General features: G+C 39.4%; 1 protein-coding gene across 3 annotated transcripts in view; it reads right to left on the reverse strand.

Annotated features, from left to right (window-relative positions):
- Nucleotides 1-14,142, reverse strand: part of PRKN (parkin RBR E3 ubiquitin protein ligase) — a 1,304,062-nt gene that overhangs the window by 1,046,553 nt on the left and 243,367 nt on the right. For all 3 annotated transcript variants that reach the window (XM_073894189.1, XM_073894188.1, XM_025866444.2), the window contains exon 2: nucleotides 1,523-1,686. In XM_073894189.1, coding sequence (XP_073750290.1) covers nucleotides 1,523-1,686 — 164 coding nt within the window. The remainder of the gene's footprint in view (nucleotides 1-1,522; nucleotides 1,687-14,142) is intronic.

Genomic DNA, 14,142 nt, shown 5'->3' on the forward strand with positions numbered 1-14,142 from the left:
TAAATCAATGTATATCTTACACATACATGTTTGTCAAATGAACCATCTATAGCAATTAGTTTAACCTATCAGCTTGAACAGTAAAGGTGAAGAGGATTAGAACCTGAAACTTCAAAACTCCTGGTAACATAAAATATTTTGGTTCAAGGAGCTGTTTTAAAGTCATTTATTTGTGAAGGGAACATTCTTGGATTTAGAGGTTGGCAGGTACACGAAGAAGCTTTTTAGTTGACTGAAATAAAAAAAAAGCGAAACACTTTTTAGCACAGGCACTTCCCTTATAAAAACAAACTGCCTAAAAGCAAAGCACAGCAGTTTGTGCTCAATGAGCAGGTGCCTCCAGCCATCAGCAAAGACACGCTGGAGCAGGAGGGGGACGATTTGCATTTCTACAGCTTCCTTTGTATATCCCAATTTCTAAAGCATTTCGGGATGCAGCAGTAAATATCATCAGGAGAAGACACAATGATAGTATGTCAACACCAGAAGGGGTTTCCATGTAGCCACGCCCAGCAGTCCCCCACTGTGCAAAGCAGCAGCCCCCACAAAGCTATAAACAGGAGTGCAATTAATGGGTGCTGGTTAAGGAAGGGGGAACGTGTGCTGAGGGGTCCCTCAGCATCACCTGTACCATCCACAGAAAGCATTCACTCCGTCTTTCACACTTTCACAAAGGACTTCAATCCCCATTCGACAGTATTTGCTGACCTCCCCCAACAAATGACAGGTCTCCACCTCCAGGTGAGGGTGCTGTGCATCACTTCCTTCACCAGTTCTCCCCTTCTTGCTACAGAAATCACCCTTGGCAATGAAACACCCAAATGAAAGGCTAGGAGGCTTCAACAGCCTTAGGAACAGTGTGGTGCTGTAGGAGAGGACAGACGCTGCTCACTCTCTGACGTTTCGGGGGTCTGTTCTAAGGACAATTTTACTGAGGCGTGGAGAAAATCAGCACAAAGGTGCACTTTTGCTACGCTTCCGTCTTCCTCGGCTACCGGCATGGAAACTGGGATTTGGATGGTCTGTTGTGGACGGGCCCAGAGCCCGGGACCTTCACGAGCGAGCCCCGGAGGCAGACTTGCGACTATCCTCCAGGGGTCACAATTGGGTTACAAATTCCTCACAGCACAGTGACTGAGCAGCCTGATTTGGAACCATTTATTCGAATCCTTCTTCATTAAGATTCAAATGGAATAAGTAAGGTAGAAATTGAACAGACACAGAAATTGTGCCTTGCTGCTCCTGTAGTCAGTAAACATTTATTCACTAAGCCCCGTCTGTGTTCTTTCTCTCTCTCTCTCCCCCCTCACTCACAGTTGTTCTTCCAGTCCTTGCTGCTTGCTGTTTTAATGCATAATTAAGAAGGTCAGAATTAATGAAGCAGTGTGGAGTAAAGTTCAAGGAATCCCCAGGCACTATTTATTCTATCAGATCTCAGGCATGAATGTCAGCCTGGCCGAGTAAGCAGCATAAGCAATGCGGCTGGCTGCATCCCAGTAACAATCCACCGAGGGAGACTCACCTGCACTGTCAAGTCATTCCGAAGCTCCTTCCCTGCGAAAATCACACGCAACTGGTCAGCTGGAACCCCCTGTCGCTTAGCAACCACCTCCTTGAGCTGGAAGATGCTGGTGTCGGAATCGACCTCCACTGGGAAACCATGGCTGGAGTTGAACCTGACAAACACTGACCAAGACATTGGGAGAGAGGGGAGAAAAGTGAGTATTACTCAAAGCTCTGACAGGGCAATAGCAATACTTTTGAACCAAGTTACCGCTCGCCCGCCATTCATTGAATGACATACGTTTTCTTTCACTTATAACATAAAACTGAATGCAATGGAGCAACGTTTGAAGAAAAACGGAGTTTCCCTGTGGGATTTCCTTTTCTTACATTAGTCAGTGACCCTCAAACACAATTGCATGCTCCCTTTGATGCCTGTCCTGGGAAACAAAGGGCTCAGGCAGAACACTCGGTAGATTGGAACTGTGAGACTCCAAGGAGTTTATGGAAGAGAGTCGGCTCCAGCAGCTTGTATGAATGCCCACTCCCTCCATGGTGCCCCTCTTCATAAATATCGGAGGCGTTATGTTTGCACTCACGGTATAGTGATAGAAACCATTCAAGCTGCATTACTGACTAGAGTGAAGACCCACCCGAGCCCTGGACTTTGGGTGACCCTGCCAAAAGGCTCCACTAGATCTTATGGTGATACTTATTTGCCCTTTCTTTTGAAACTATGAACACCATCTTTCTTATTGGAGCCGCTACCCCCCTCACAACCAAGGCTGGGAGCTGCCGTCTCTGCATGCCTTCTCAACACGGCCGACTGCCATTCTCACTTGTCAATGTCGCCCGCACAGGTCCTTTCCTGCCCACGCTTTCTGTCATCACTTCAGTCGATCTTTTCTAGATTCTTGCACTAGCCTCCCAACTGGAGTCGTGATACGCTCTCTTCACTTCCAAAATGCCCCGCACCGTTCTGCAGAGTCAGCCTTATCAATCCAGAGCTCTGATCATGGCATAGCCCTCGAATCCCTTAAAGTGTCACTGTGTCTGCTGGGGAGAAAAACCCAAGGCCCCTCTCATCTGACACAAACCTATATCCCAGCAGCTTCTCCATCAGTCCCCACATGCGCACTGCTACACTGAATGCTCCCAGAACACTTCTGCACCCATGTCTTCTTCCCCTCTGCCTGTTGAAAGCCTGTTCACCACATGATCCATCTCAGACGTCCCTCCTCCAAGAGGCCTCTCACTATCAGCCCAGTCAAAACCGAGCCCACCTCTTGAGGACCTCAGGGGGTTGAGCATGACCATCTTACACTCTTTGCCACATTCTGTTCTGGAGGCAGCAGAGCATGGAGGTTACAAGGACACCTCCAGAGTGGGAAGGACCCCTGCACCAGTCCCTGTAGGTCCCTTCGCAGCATAAACAGGTGGGGTAAACGTCTTACCTCTATTGTTTTAACTCTCAGTTCCCTAATCGTCACAATAAAGAAGCCACAGAGGGTGTTCTGTGATGTGTTAAGTAATATTTATAGTGTTTACAACTATCACATAATTACCTTCAAAAATAATGAATGTTTGTATCTGACTTACATGTTTTGGGTATATATTTCTCCTTCTTTAAAAGATTATATACTCCTTAAGGCGAGCCATTATAGCTTATTTTCTCCTGCATGTCCTTTAAATGTAGCATTATCATGTACTAGTTGTCAATTCGAATATGAGATGGACCACCAAATAATAATTATAATAAAATAATCATTACAATGCCAATAATAATCGAACACTATGTGGCAGAAGTTGCACCTTACATGTGCTATTTTTAAGCTTTCCAATGATCTCGTAAGGTCAGTATTACTATCCTTACCTAAGAGAATAGTAAATGGAGTCCTAGAGAATTGTAATCACTTTTCTAAGGACATCGGCAGCTTTGTAATGGAATCACAACTCAAATTCAGTTCAATCAAACTCTAAACTCCTTTCCATTTCTACTATAACAGGCTGCCTAAAATATTCTCCAAAGAAAAGTCCACATTCCTTTACTTTGTGATAAAAAAGAAACAACAACAGCAAACAGGTTTTCCAACATAATTCAGGTATTCCCTATCCAGGTTAGCAGCAGAAAAATGGGATTAAAAAATAAAAGCTCCAATGAAGAGCTAAGAGCAAAGAATAATGAACAATGGTTATAAGACACAATAAAATAAAAATGATACCAAAATGCGAGCAGGTGCCACAGATGACACAACAAGAGCAAAAACCTGACACAGTTCGCCCAGCACAGAAACACAGTTAGGACAGGAGTATGGACTGGAAATGACAGAAGTGTTCCAAAAAAAAAAAAAAAAAAAAAAAAATTACAGAGGAAAAGATGCTTTTGATAAACTTTTAAGTAGATGTCATGTGACACCACTGAAGTAGAGGAGAAATAAATGTGTATTGGGAGCCCTTGGGGTATATTCCCAGCATCCTCAGGTCAGAGACCATAAGGCAACCCATTCATCAGATAAGATAGGAGACAAGTAAGGGGCAAGAACGGACAGAAGTTTTGGTCCCAGTTCTACACATGATTTCCTAGTAGCGTGAACAGATTTGTTTTTAAAGCAGAATGCCATAGAGGGGTTTATGGGAAGGAACAGCTGGGGACTATACAAAAGTTACTAAAACTAAAAAAAGGAATCAAAATTCCAGCCTGTGCTGAGTTGATGATTTTTCGCCAGGGGTTCCAATTATGGAGATTCCATCTTAAGGACAAGAATTATAAAAATAAGCAAACAAGCCAAACTAAAGGGAAAGAGAGCTACAAAAAACATTCCAGGGAATTCTGTACCACAATTCAAATCATTAGTAGCTAAAGGCCTTTTTCATTCTGTTTAAATAGAAAAATTAAAGTTTTTTAACTTAAGTTCAATTTGGATAAATCATGTCAATACTTTAGAAATGAATACCTTTGAGAAGCAGTTCAGATATACAGTATGGATTGACAGTGGAAAAACTGATCAAATGCACAGCAGGTATTAGGCAAACTAAAACATGGTCATGGATAGGAACAAACGTTTTCAAGTGACCAGACCATCAATAATCAAGTGCCATTATGTGGAAAATGACCAGTGCTTAGTGGTAGTAGCATATTTTGTGGTGGGTCTCTACCTTCTTCTGGCACATGGGAGAAATGCATCAGGTCCCATCGGTTCTGGTCTTGTAACTCCAAGATTCCCAAAAGAGGGGAGCAGAGGAATGCACCCAACTCTCTCCCTCTACTACCTCTTGAAAAGTCACAGGAAGTAGAGTATCTTTAGAGCCAGGAAAAGAGAAATTGGAATCCGTTGTGCCACTTGTTAATTTTATGACTTAGGACAAACTACCTGTCACCTTTTCTTAGCTTCCTTATCTGCTGAATGTGCACAACTCTAAATGCCCCATTACAAGAGATTTGTTGTGATTATGGATGCATCGGGAAATTGTGGGAAGAGTCGCTTGGTACACATTCTGTACTCTTAGTACAGGGGAAGTTTGTACTCCAAAAAACAGTTCCCTAATTTTAGTCACCTAGAAGAGGTAGTGCTAATTAAAGTAGCACCCATTCTTTATATTGTAACTAAGATAGATTAAATGGGATATGGGTGAATGATAAATAAAGTAGCCTATTTTTCTGGTTTCTGCTCTTCTTCATGATGGACAGAAAAATCCCAGGAACAAAGAGACCAGGATAAAGAACTTCACTTGTCTCCTTTTCTGAGATTTGAATTATAAATTAAAAGTTTGGGAATGCATTGTTTTAATGACACCTATAATAGAATCAGAAATACTGTACCAATTAGTATTATCGATAATGGTAATAATGGTAATAATCAACAATAAATACCATAATGCACTGCTAAGAAAAAAATAATGAGACACATCCACACTCATTTTGATGCCATTCCTAAGCAGTGTTCAGAAGATCCAGATGATAAGAAAGTAACTGAGAAGAAAAAGGGGAAGGAGTCATTGGGTGATGGGTGCTTATGTTTCTCTCAAGGCTATTCTCTTTTCCTGGCCTGACTGGAGGGGGTAGAAATACTTGAGTTACAACTATAGTACTTTCCTATCATTCATCACTCCTAAATCCGTCCAAAGATGATGGTCCTTATAGGATCCGGACTGCCTTGAAAGCAGCCATTCTATTTCCCCCACGGAGAGCAGTCATGGAATTTAGGTGGGGTGAGCCACTCTCTCCCTCCAGTCCCGAGTGGACTCTTATTAATCAGCATAACCTCATCCTCCTTGTCACAGCAATAGGCTCAAGGATGGGCATAAACCAGTCAGTGCCTGGCTTTCCCTTAGTCACAGTGATGGATTCCCTGGAGATCTCAGAAGGGGTGATCTAAGGTGGACAAATCAAAGAACAGTCCAGATTTGTCAAAGGCTTGACTCAGATGGCATGGAACATCATGTGAGGCCCAGACATTTCTGCTGAGAGAATCAAATAAAAACAGAAGCCAAGATAGATCATTGTCATCAGCATAAAAACAGGCTCAGTGCTTTTGGGGTTAAGACAATTCTTCCTCAAGAAAGAATGCCCTAAGCTCTGCAGGATGTTTGTAGTCTGGTAAACACCAGGAGCACCCCCTGGCAACTGGGTTGACCAGGAAGTACCCCTACATCTCTCTAACTACCCCTTGGGGAGGTAGCTTCTTCTTTACCTTTGAGAAATACCACGAAGACTAGAATCTTCTATTATAAACAGACAGACAGACCTTGTTCTCATGTTCCTCTCCAGGCACTGTCCCACTCCTCTGCACAGAAAACCTTATTGTAGATTTCTTACGGTCCTGCTCGCCACTGATTTACTGTGCATTCTTTTGTGAGCCCACTCTTGAAGACTACTCCTGCTAAAGCAATAAGCTCCATATTTCTAATTCAATGGTTCCATTTCTATTCTTCTCATATTAGACCATTCAGAATTATTCAGTAGACTCTTGTTCTTATAACTGCAACTGCACCATCCTGGTTTCCCCCTACAACACAGGACATGCTTTCTTAGCTTCATCTACTGAGTTCTCTTCCTGTGTTGGACTTACCGATTTTAGAGTGCCCAAGGGTCTACTTAGATTCTCTTCTTTTGTATCTGAGTGTTCTCCCAGGGTTGTATTATCGAAGCTGCATGCAACATAATTCATGTGCAATTCAATATATTTTCATAGGAAATGTTCACTCAACATGATTTTTACTTTATATTCTTCTTCTAAAATCCAACTCTCCCACAACCTTCTACCTCAGCCCATGCTCAGAACAATGTGAGTCCATGGAGTTATCTACCTCTTAGGACCAATTCCTACATACCTCATGCTATAGAGCTATATAAAGTTTCATGTGGAGTTTAATGCAGATATAACAAGTATGACAACTACAGCATCAAGAATGGGGGAATGAAAACGGACCTATTACATTGTAAGCCTTCTACATTTTGGGAGTAAAGTGGTGTAATATCAACAATAAACAGATCGTAAGAAATTCAGAATATACATTATAATTCTTAGAGTAAAAATCCAAGTGAATAAAAATGTTGAGTTAAAAAGTACATAAAAATTACAATGGTATTCTAAAAAATACTGACTCTCCAGAAAGGCAGGAAAAGAGAAACCCAGGAATAAAAACTGAGGAACAAATAGAAAAAAATAAAATGAAATGGTAGAACCAAATTCAACCATATCAATAATTACATTAAGTTTTAATGGAATAAACACTCCAATTAAAAGGCAGAAATTCGGGGCGCCTGGGTGGCTCAGTTGTTAAGTGTCTGCCTTTGGCTCAGGTCATGATCCCAGAGTTCTCGGATCCAGCCCTGCATCGGGCTTCCTGCTCAGCGGGGAGTCTGCCTCTTCCTTGCCCTCTGCCCCTCCCTCCATTTGTGCTTTCTCTCTCACTTGCTCTCTCTCAAATAAATATTTTTTTTAAAAAAAGGCAAAGACTCAGAATGGATAGAACAAAGTAGCTCCAAATATACACAGTCTACAAAAGCTCCATTTTCAACAGAAATATACAAATAGTTTGAAAGTAAATGAACAAAAAAAAAGCTAAGCCAAATAATTATAAGATTGCAGGAATGGCAATATTAATATCACACAGATTCAAAGACAAAATTATTATGAAAACTAAAGATGTATCAGACTATGTTGTGATCACTTCAGACAGAAAGAAGGCCAAAAATCACACTCTGTGCTCGCCTATTCCTTCCCATCTTTGAATGAGGAGAGGTGACATGTACCTGATTTAACCAGACTTGGAGTGTGCAGGTCTCCCTCTGCTCCCAGACTCCAAGGATAGACAGACAGGAGGGTGAGCCCTTCCTACCCTTCTGAGTAGGTGAGAGACCAGGAGGCTGATCCAACAGCAACCCGCAAAGATGTCACACACGGCCTTGAGGCAACCACTATGATTCTTTGACAAAGGAGTACCCACTGGATTTCCTATTGGTCCTTTCTCTCTCTCTCTCTCTCTCTCTCTTCCCCCTGCCACACAGTTTTCTTCATTGATTAGTTACACCATTTTCTTCTTTAATTATTTAGCAGAAGTCATGGTATGGGAGGTGGAGAATTGGAGGTAGGAAAAACACAATTAAGAATCTGTATAACAAGGTGTGTGTCTTATGCCTACGACCATGGGCCATGGAACCACCTGCCAGGATTCAAAGCCTAGGTCTGACCCTACGTGACTGTGTAACCAAGTCAACAGTTTCCAAACTTCAGTTTATTCTCTATAACATAAGAGATAATAATAGTGCCTGCCTCATAAATTTGTTGTGAGAATTAAATGAATTGATAGATGGAACGTAGAAAAGAACATAGTATACTGTAAGTCTCAACAAGTATTAGCTCTTACCTAAGGCCCAATATATGGCTTAAAATTGTGGTTACTATGTCAGCTGGAAGATATTAATATTTTGGGTTACCAAAAAATCTACCTTTTATTCTCTTTCAGTAAGAAAGGCTTTTCGGATGGAGTTCTATTTCACTATGCTTTGTGGTACACGGTAATTTATCTAAAGTGACTTTAGGATACAGATAATGATATCTTCTGTTTAGACAGCACTCTCAGTTTTCAAAATGCTTTTACAGACATTATCCCAGTTAATCTCCACAATAGCTCTGAAAGATAATTGGGGCAGCATTTACTATTCCTACTTTAAAAATGAATAGACAGATATACGAGAAGGCAAAGTGGTTTACCCAAAATTTATAAGGAAAAAAGCAGGAACTAGAACCTCTGTCCCTCATCCTCGATCCTTTAGGTCAGTGACGTCCACAGTGGGCTATATACTACCCTGAGGATCTAAGAGGGTAATTCTCCCACTTCCTATTCCTCACATACCTTCCTGAAAACTGACATTCTAAAAACATGTTAATGGCTGAGGCGTCATAATAATCTTTTGTCCCACCTTTTCTTCAAAATCAACATAGTCTCACTTTACCAAAGAAATGTATATCATGCACCCTTCCCAAGTTCACTCTGGTACATCACCACAGGGCATCAGAAAAGGACAAATGGAATTACTGGTGACTGAGAGGCCTCTTTTAACCCTAGGAGAGGTTCACTTCCTACACAGCAGGGCAAGGGTTGACACCAGAAGCAGGGTACTTTTACCCACATGAGGCTATGCAACATGGGTTGTATTGAGTGGTTAGGAATTCAGATACACAGTAAAGAGGGATAAGAGGAATGACAATGTTCATTTAACTGTCCCAGCTCTTCTACTTCCTCAGTATTACCAAAGAAGTAATTCTTGCGCAGGGAAAGTCTCAGAATAACAGAGTTAAGATAGTTCTTCATAACATGGAAGGTGGAGTGCCTTTATTTCATTTAGGAAATGAACTGCTGTCAAAGTTTCATTCCTTACCTAACCACCCACCCTTCTATCTATTTTATCCATCCATCCACCCACCCACCCATTCAGTCATTCAGCCAGCTAGACAGCTGGTTAGACAACCAGACAGCCACACACCCATTGCAGAGTAAGAATTCGATTATAACAAAATGGTTGCATGGGCCCATTTTGGTTCTGACAAACTAATTCTTATTGGCTGACTATTTGGTAAAGAAAGCTAGTTTTACTAAACATGTCAAAAGGCAAGTGTTTCCATAAATAGAATAACTTATACAGAGCTCCAAGGCTTTGAGAAAAACATATTTAAAGTAAGATAAAAACAATTACTCATAAATATCGCATTAGCAAAGTTGTACTGAAATTAATATTTTAATTTTCCCAACATTTTGTAAATTTATCAGAGTGAACAAAATACCTGTAAATGAAAGAATGACATTTAAATTAATAATGAGTTAAAAAAAACTCTTGGTATAATCTATTTGACACTCTTCCCAGAAACTGAAAAAGTGAGTAACTACATGATTATTATCCCATTAAGTACATAATTGCAAAATTCTTTGCTTTCAACAAAATTAAAAATGGACTCGGTTGGGTCATAAACTGATAAATCACTGAAATAACTGTAATAAGGTCTTACTACGTATTTTTCTCATATTATAATTTTGAATGAATTAAAAAATGAAGTAATATTTTTATAATAAAATCCCTTCTATCCCCATATGCTTATTTATTAGAACAACTATAAAAATAAAAAGAATGATGCTAAACCTACTTCATTCTAGCAGTAAGTAAAATTCATGCACACATACATGTTATGAGTTAGAAAAATAACCCAATCCACCTAATTAAGAGATGCATTCCCAATGTAATTTTATGTTTAATAATTATGTCAAAAACACCAAGAAATTATTAATCCAAATATATACTTATACCATTTATAACGTTTATACTGAAAAAATAGTATGATATCACAATCCAGTAGAAATTGCTAACATCAAGGCTTTACGATACCAGGGAATTTAAAAATACATCTTAAATTTCTTTTATTTTTTTAAAATTTTTTTATTTTTATTTTTATTCCAGTTAGCTAACATACAGTATTAAATGGGTTTCAGGTGTACAATACAGTGATTCAACATTTCCATACATCACCTGCTGCTCATAAGGACAAGTGCACTCCTTAAGCCCCATAACCTATTTCCCCCTTCCCTCCACCCCCCTTTCCCTCTGGTAACCATCAGTTTGTTCTCTATAGTTAACAGGCTGTGTCTCAGTTTGTCTCTCTCTCTTTTTCTCCCCTATGCTCATTAGTTTTCTTTCCTAAATCCCACACACAATTGAGATCACATGGTATTTGTCTTTCTCAGACTTATTTCGCTTAGCATTATACTCTCCAGCTCCATCCATGTCCTTGCAAATGGCAAGATTTCACTCTTTGTTATGGCTGAATAATATTCCATTATATATAATACATGCCACATCTTCTTTATCCATTCATCAATCCATGGACATTTGATATCTTCCTTCCATATTGTGGCTATTGTAAATAATGCTGCTATAAACATAGGGGTACATGTAACCCTTTAAATTAGTTTTGTTGTATTCTTTCGGTAAATACCCAGTAGTAAAATCCCTGGATGGCATAGTAGTTCTATTTTTAACTTTTTAGGGAAACTCTACACTGTTTTTCATAGTGGCTGCACCAGTGTGCATTACCCCCAACAGCGCAAGAGAGTTCCTTTCTACGCACATCCTTGCCAATACCTGTTGCTTCTTGTGTTGTTTTTAGCCATTCTGACAGGTGTGGCGTGATACTGCATTGTAGTTTTGATCTGCATTTTCCTGATGGGACGTGATGATGAGCATCCTTTCATTTGTCTGTTAGTCATCTGGAATTCTTCTCTGGAAAAATGTCTGTTCATGTCTTCTGCCCATTTTTTAGTTGGATTATTTGTGTTCAGGTGTTGAGTTTTATAAGTTCTTCACATATTTTGTATACTAACCCTTCAATGGATATGTCATTTGCAAGTATCTTCTCCCATTCTGTAGAGTGCCATTTAGTTTGTTCATTGTTTTCCTTTGCTGTGCAGAAGCTGTTTATTTTGATGAAATCCCAATACTTCATTTTTGCTTTTCTTTCCCTTGCCTCGGCAGACATATCTAGTAAGAAGTTGTACGGACAGTGTCAAAGAAGTTATTGCCTGTGTTCTCTTCTAGGATTTTTATGGTTTCATGTCTCACAATTAGGTCTTTCATCCATTTTGAATTCATTTTTGTGTATGGTGTAAGAAAGTGGTCCAGTTTCGCTCTTCTGCGTGTGGCTGTCCAGCTTTCCCAACACCATTTGTTGAAGAGACTGTCTTCCTTCCACTGGATATTCTTTCCTATTTTGTTGAATAGTAATTGACCATAGGATCTTGTTTTTTTATTGTTGTTGTTTTTGTTTTTGTTTTTTATCCATTCTGTCAATACTATGTCTTTGGAGCATTTAATCCATTTACATTCGAAGTAATTATTGATGGATACATATTTATTGTCATTTTATTACTTCTTTTGTGTTTTTTTTTCTGAAGACTTTCTCTGATCCTTTCTTGCCTTTCTCTCTTTCATGGTTTTGCTGGGTCTTTTTGAGTGATATATTCTTTTTCTTTTTTATTAGTGGTTTTTCAAATCCAGCTCCCCTGGCTTTCCAGTCCAATTGCTATGGAGATCCATCTTTCCTGTGTGCCTTCCTCTGCGGTACTCTGTCTCCTGTCCTTCTCTGCGGCTGCAGCTCCCTCCCCCCCACAGCAGCCACGATCCGTTTCTCTCCCAAACCACATCTCCACACTTCCTATCTTCTTCAGTGTGGACTTTTCTCTACTTTTAGTTGTGGAATTTGTCCTGCCAGTCTTCAGGTCAGTTTCTGGGGCATTTAGGATGATTTGATAGTTACATATTGTATTCATGGCATGAGGTGAGCCTAGTGTTCCTCCTACTCTGCTGCCATTTTCCCTGGTCTCTCTCTTAAATTTCAATTTTTTGTACATGTTTTTCTTGCAGATATGTATCTCAGGTGATGCATAAATATTTTTAAGTCCATTTTTGTTATTTATGGTAGTTATGTTATAGAAAATTACCACAAACACCAAATTCACAAAAACTGAGCCATTTTGGTCCCAGGAGAAATACCAAGTTGGGTTCCTGTGAACCTCTGGTCACAACACTTTCATGAACCAATCAATATATAACCTTGTTTTATGTGTCTGTTTAAAGATATCTTATTTAATACATGTAGTTGATCTATTAACACTTAACTCAGCAAACAGCAATCCAAACTCAAGCCTGAACAAAGCTGCACATGTATTTTCCCCATTAGGCACATCACAGCCTTCTTGTGCTTAGGAATATTAGCCCGCACTTCAGCACTACACTTGGTGATCACTTAAAACAATGAAATCACCAACAAAATACATAAAAATGCAGAAACATGGCACTTAATAGAGCACAATAAGGACACCTGTTTACAGTATGAGAGTTGAAACAAGAAAGCAGAGAGGCACCTTCCTCAGCCCCAGCTGGGAATCTGCCCATGGAGTGTCTCAAATTTCTCACCAGTCTATGCGTGTCTGTAAATGACCAGAAGTGCCACAAATATTGCTTTTGGGCTTACAAATATATTGTAATGTGTAGATAAATTAAACACGGAATCCATGCCTAAGAAGGACGGACTGTATTACATCAAGATCAATTTCTGGGGGGAAATGAAATAGGAAACAAGTTTGAAAAAATATATATGTAAAATTCCTGACTATTAAAAATATGCTTTTTCACGTATTATTAAAATGATGATAGTAGGGTGCCTGGGTGGCTCAGTTGGTTAAGCGACTGCCTTCGGCTCAGGTCATGATCCTGGAGTCCCGGGATCGAGTCCCGCATCAGGCTCCCTGCTCAGCATGGGGTCTGCTTCTCCCTCTGACCCTCCCCGCTCTCATGTGCTCTCTCTCTCTCATTCTCGCTTTCCCAAATAAATAAATAAAATCTTTAAAAAAAAAAAAGAGGTTTATAAACATATCTAAAAAACAAAGGAACAACAACAACAAAAGCAGTTCCTCAGATAGAAGTACCATTTTAAGGAAAAGCTATTATTATATAAATATATTCTGATGTTAAGTGCTAACAATTTATATCTTTCTCTCCCAGAGATGGGACAGTTTCTTAGATGTGTAAATAAAATGAATTAGCCTTGGTTGGGTTTTTGCTTTGTTTTGTTTTTTGGGTTTTTTTGGGGGGGGGCAACTTATAGAATATACCTCTAATTTTTTTTCCTATAAATTTTCCATGTGATACTAAAATAAATTTATTTTTCACTAGTTCTTAAGTTCAAGAAAATGAATATAATTAAATTTTTGTATTGAGTAAAGAAAGGAAGAAGTAAATGTTTTCATTGTAATCTAACATCAAATGTTGATTCGTGCATTAAAAATATTTAGGCTGATACATTCCAAAGCCAGCACCATACTACTGTTGAGTTATATACAAGAAACATCTGGAAGAGCCTGGCACACAACAAACACTCACTAAATGACAACAGTAATATTAGTACAAGAAATCCACACCCTGATATTTTCTATTGACTTGGCATAAATCATAATTAATGGTTAAAAAACATGGTCAATCAACAAAACAAAAAACAAGGTCTTTGTCCCATAGACCTAAACTTACTCTAGAATTTTACCCCTAAAATTTACATACAAAATTCCATTTTCAAATGTATTTGCTAACTT

The sequence above is a fragment of the Callorhinus ursinus genome, unplaced genomic scaffold, assembly GCF_003265705.2.
Source record: "Callorhinus ursinus isolate GAN/ISIS: 27379988/994484 unplaced genomic scaffold, GSC_fseal_2.0 scaffold6, whole genome shotgun sequence".
In the NCBI taxonomy this organism is placed as follows: domain Eukaryota; kingdom Metazoa; phylum Chordata; class Mammalia; order Carnivora; family Otariidae; genus Callorhinus; species Callorhinus ursinus.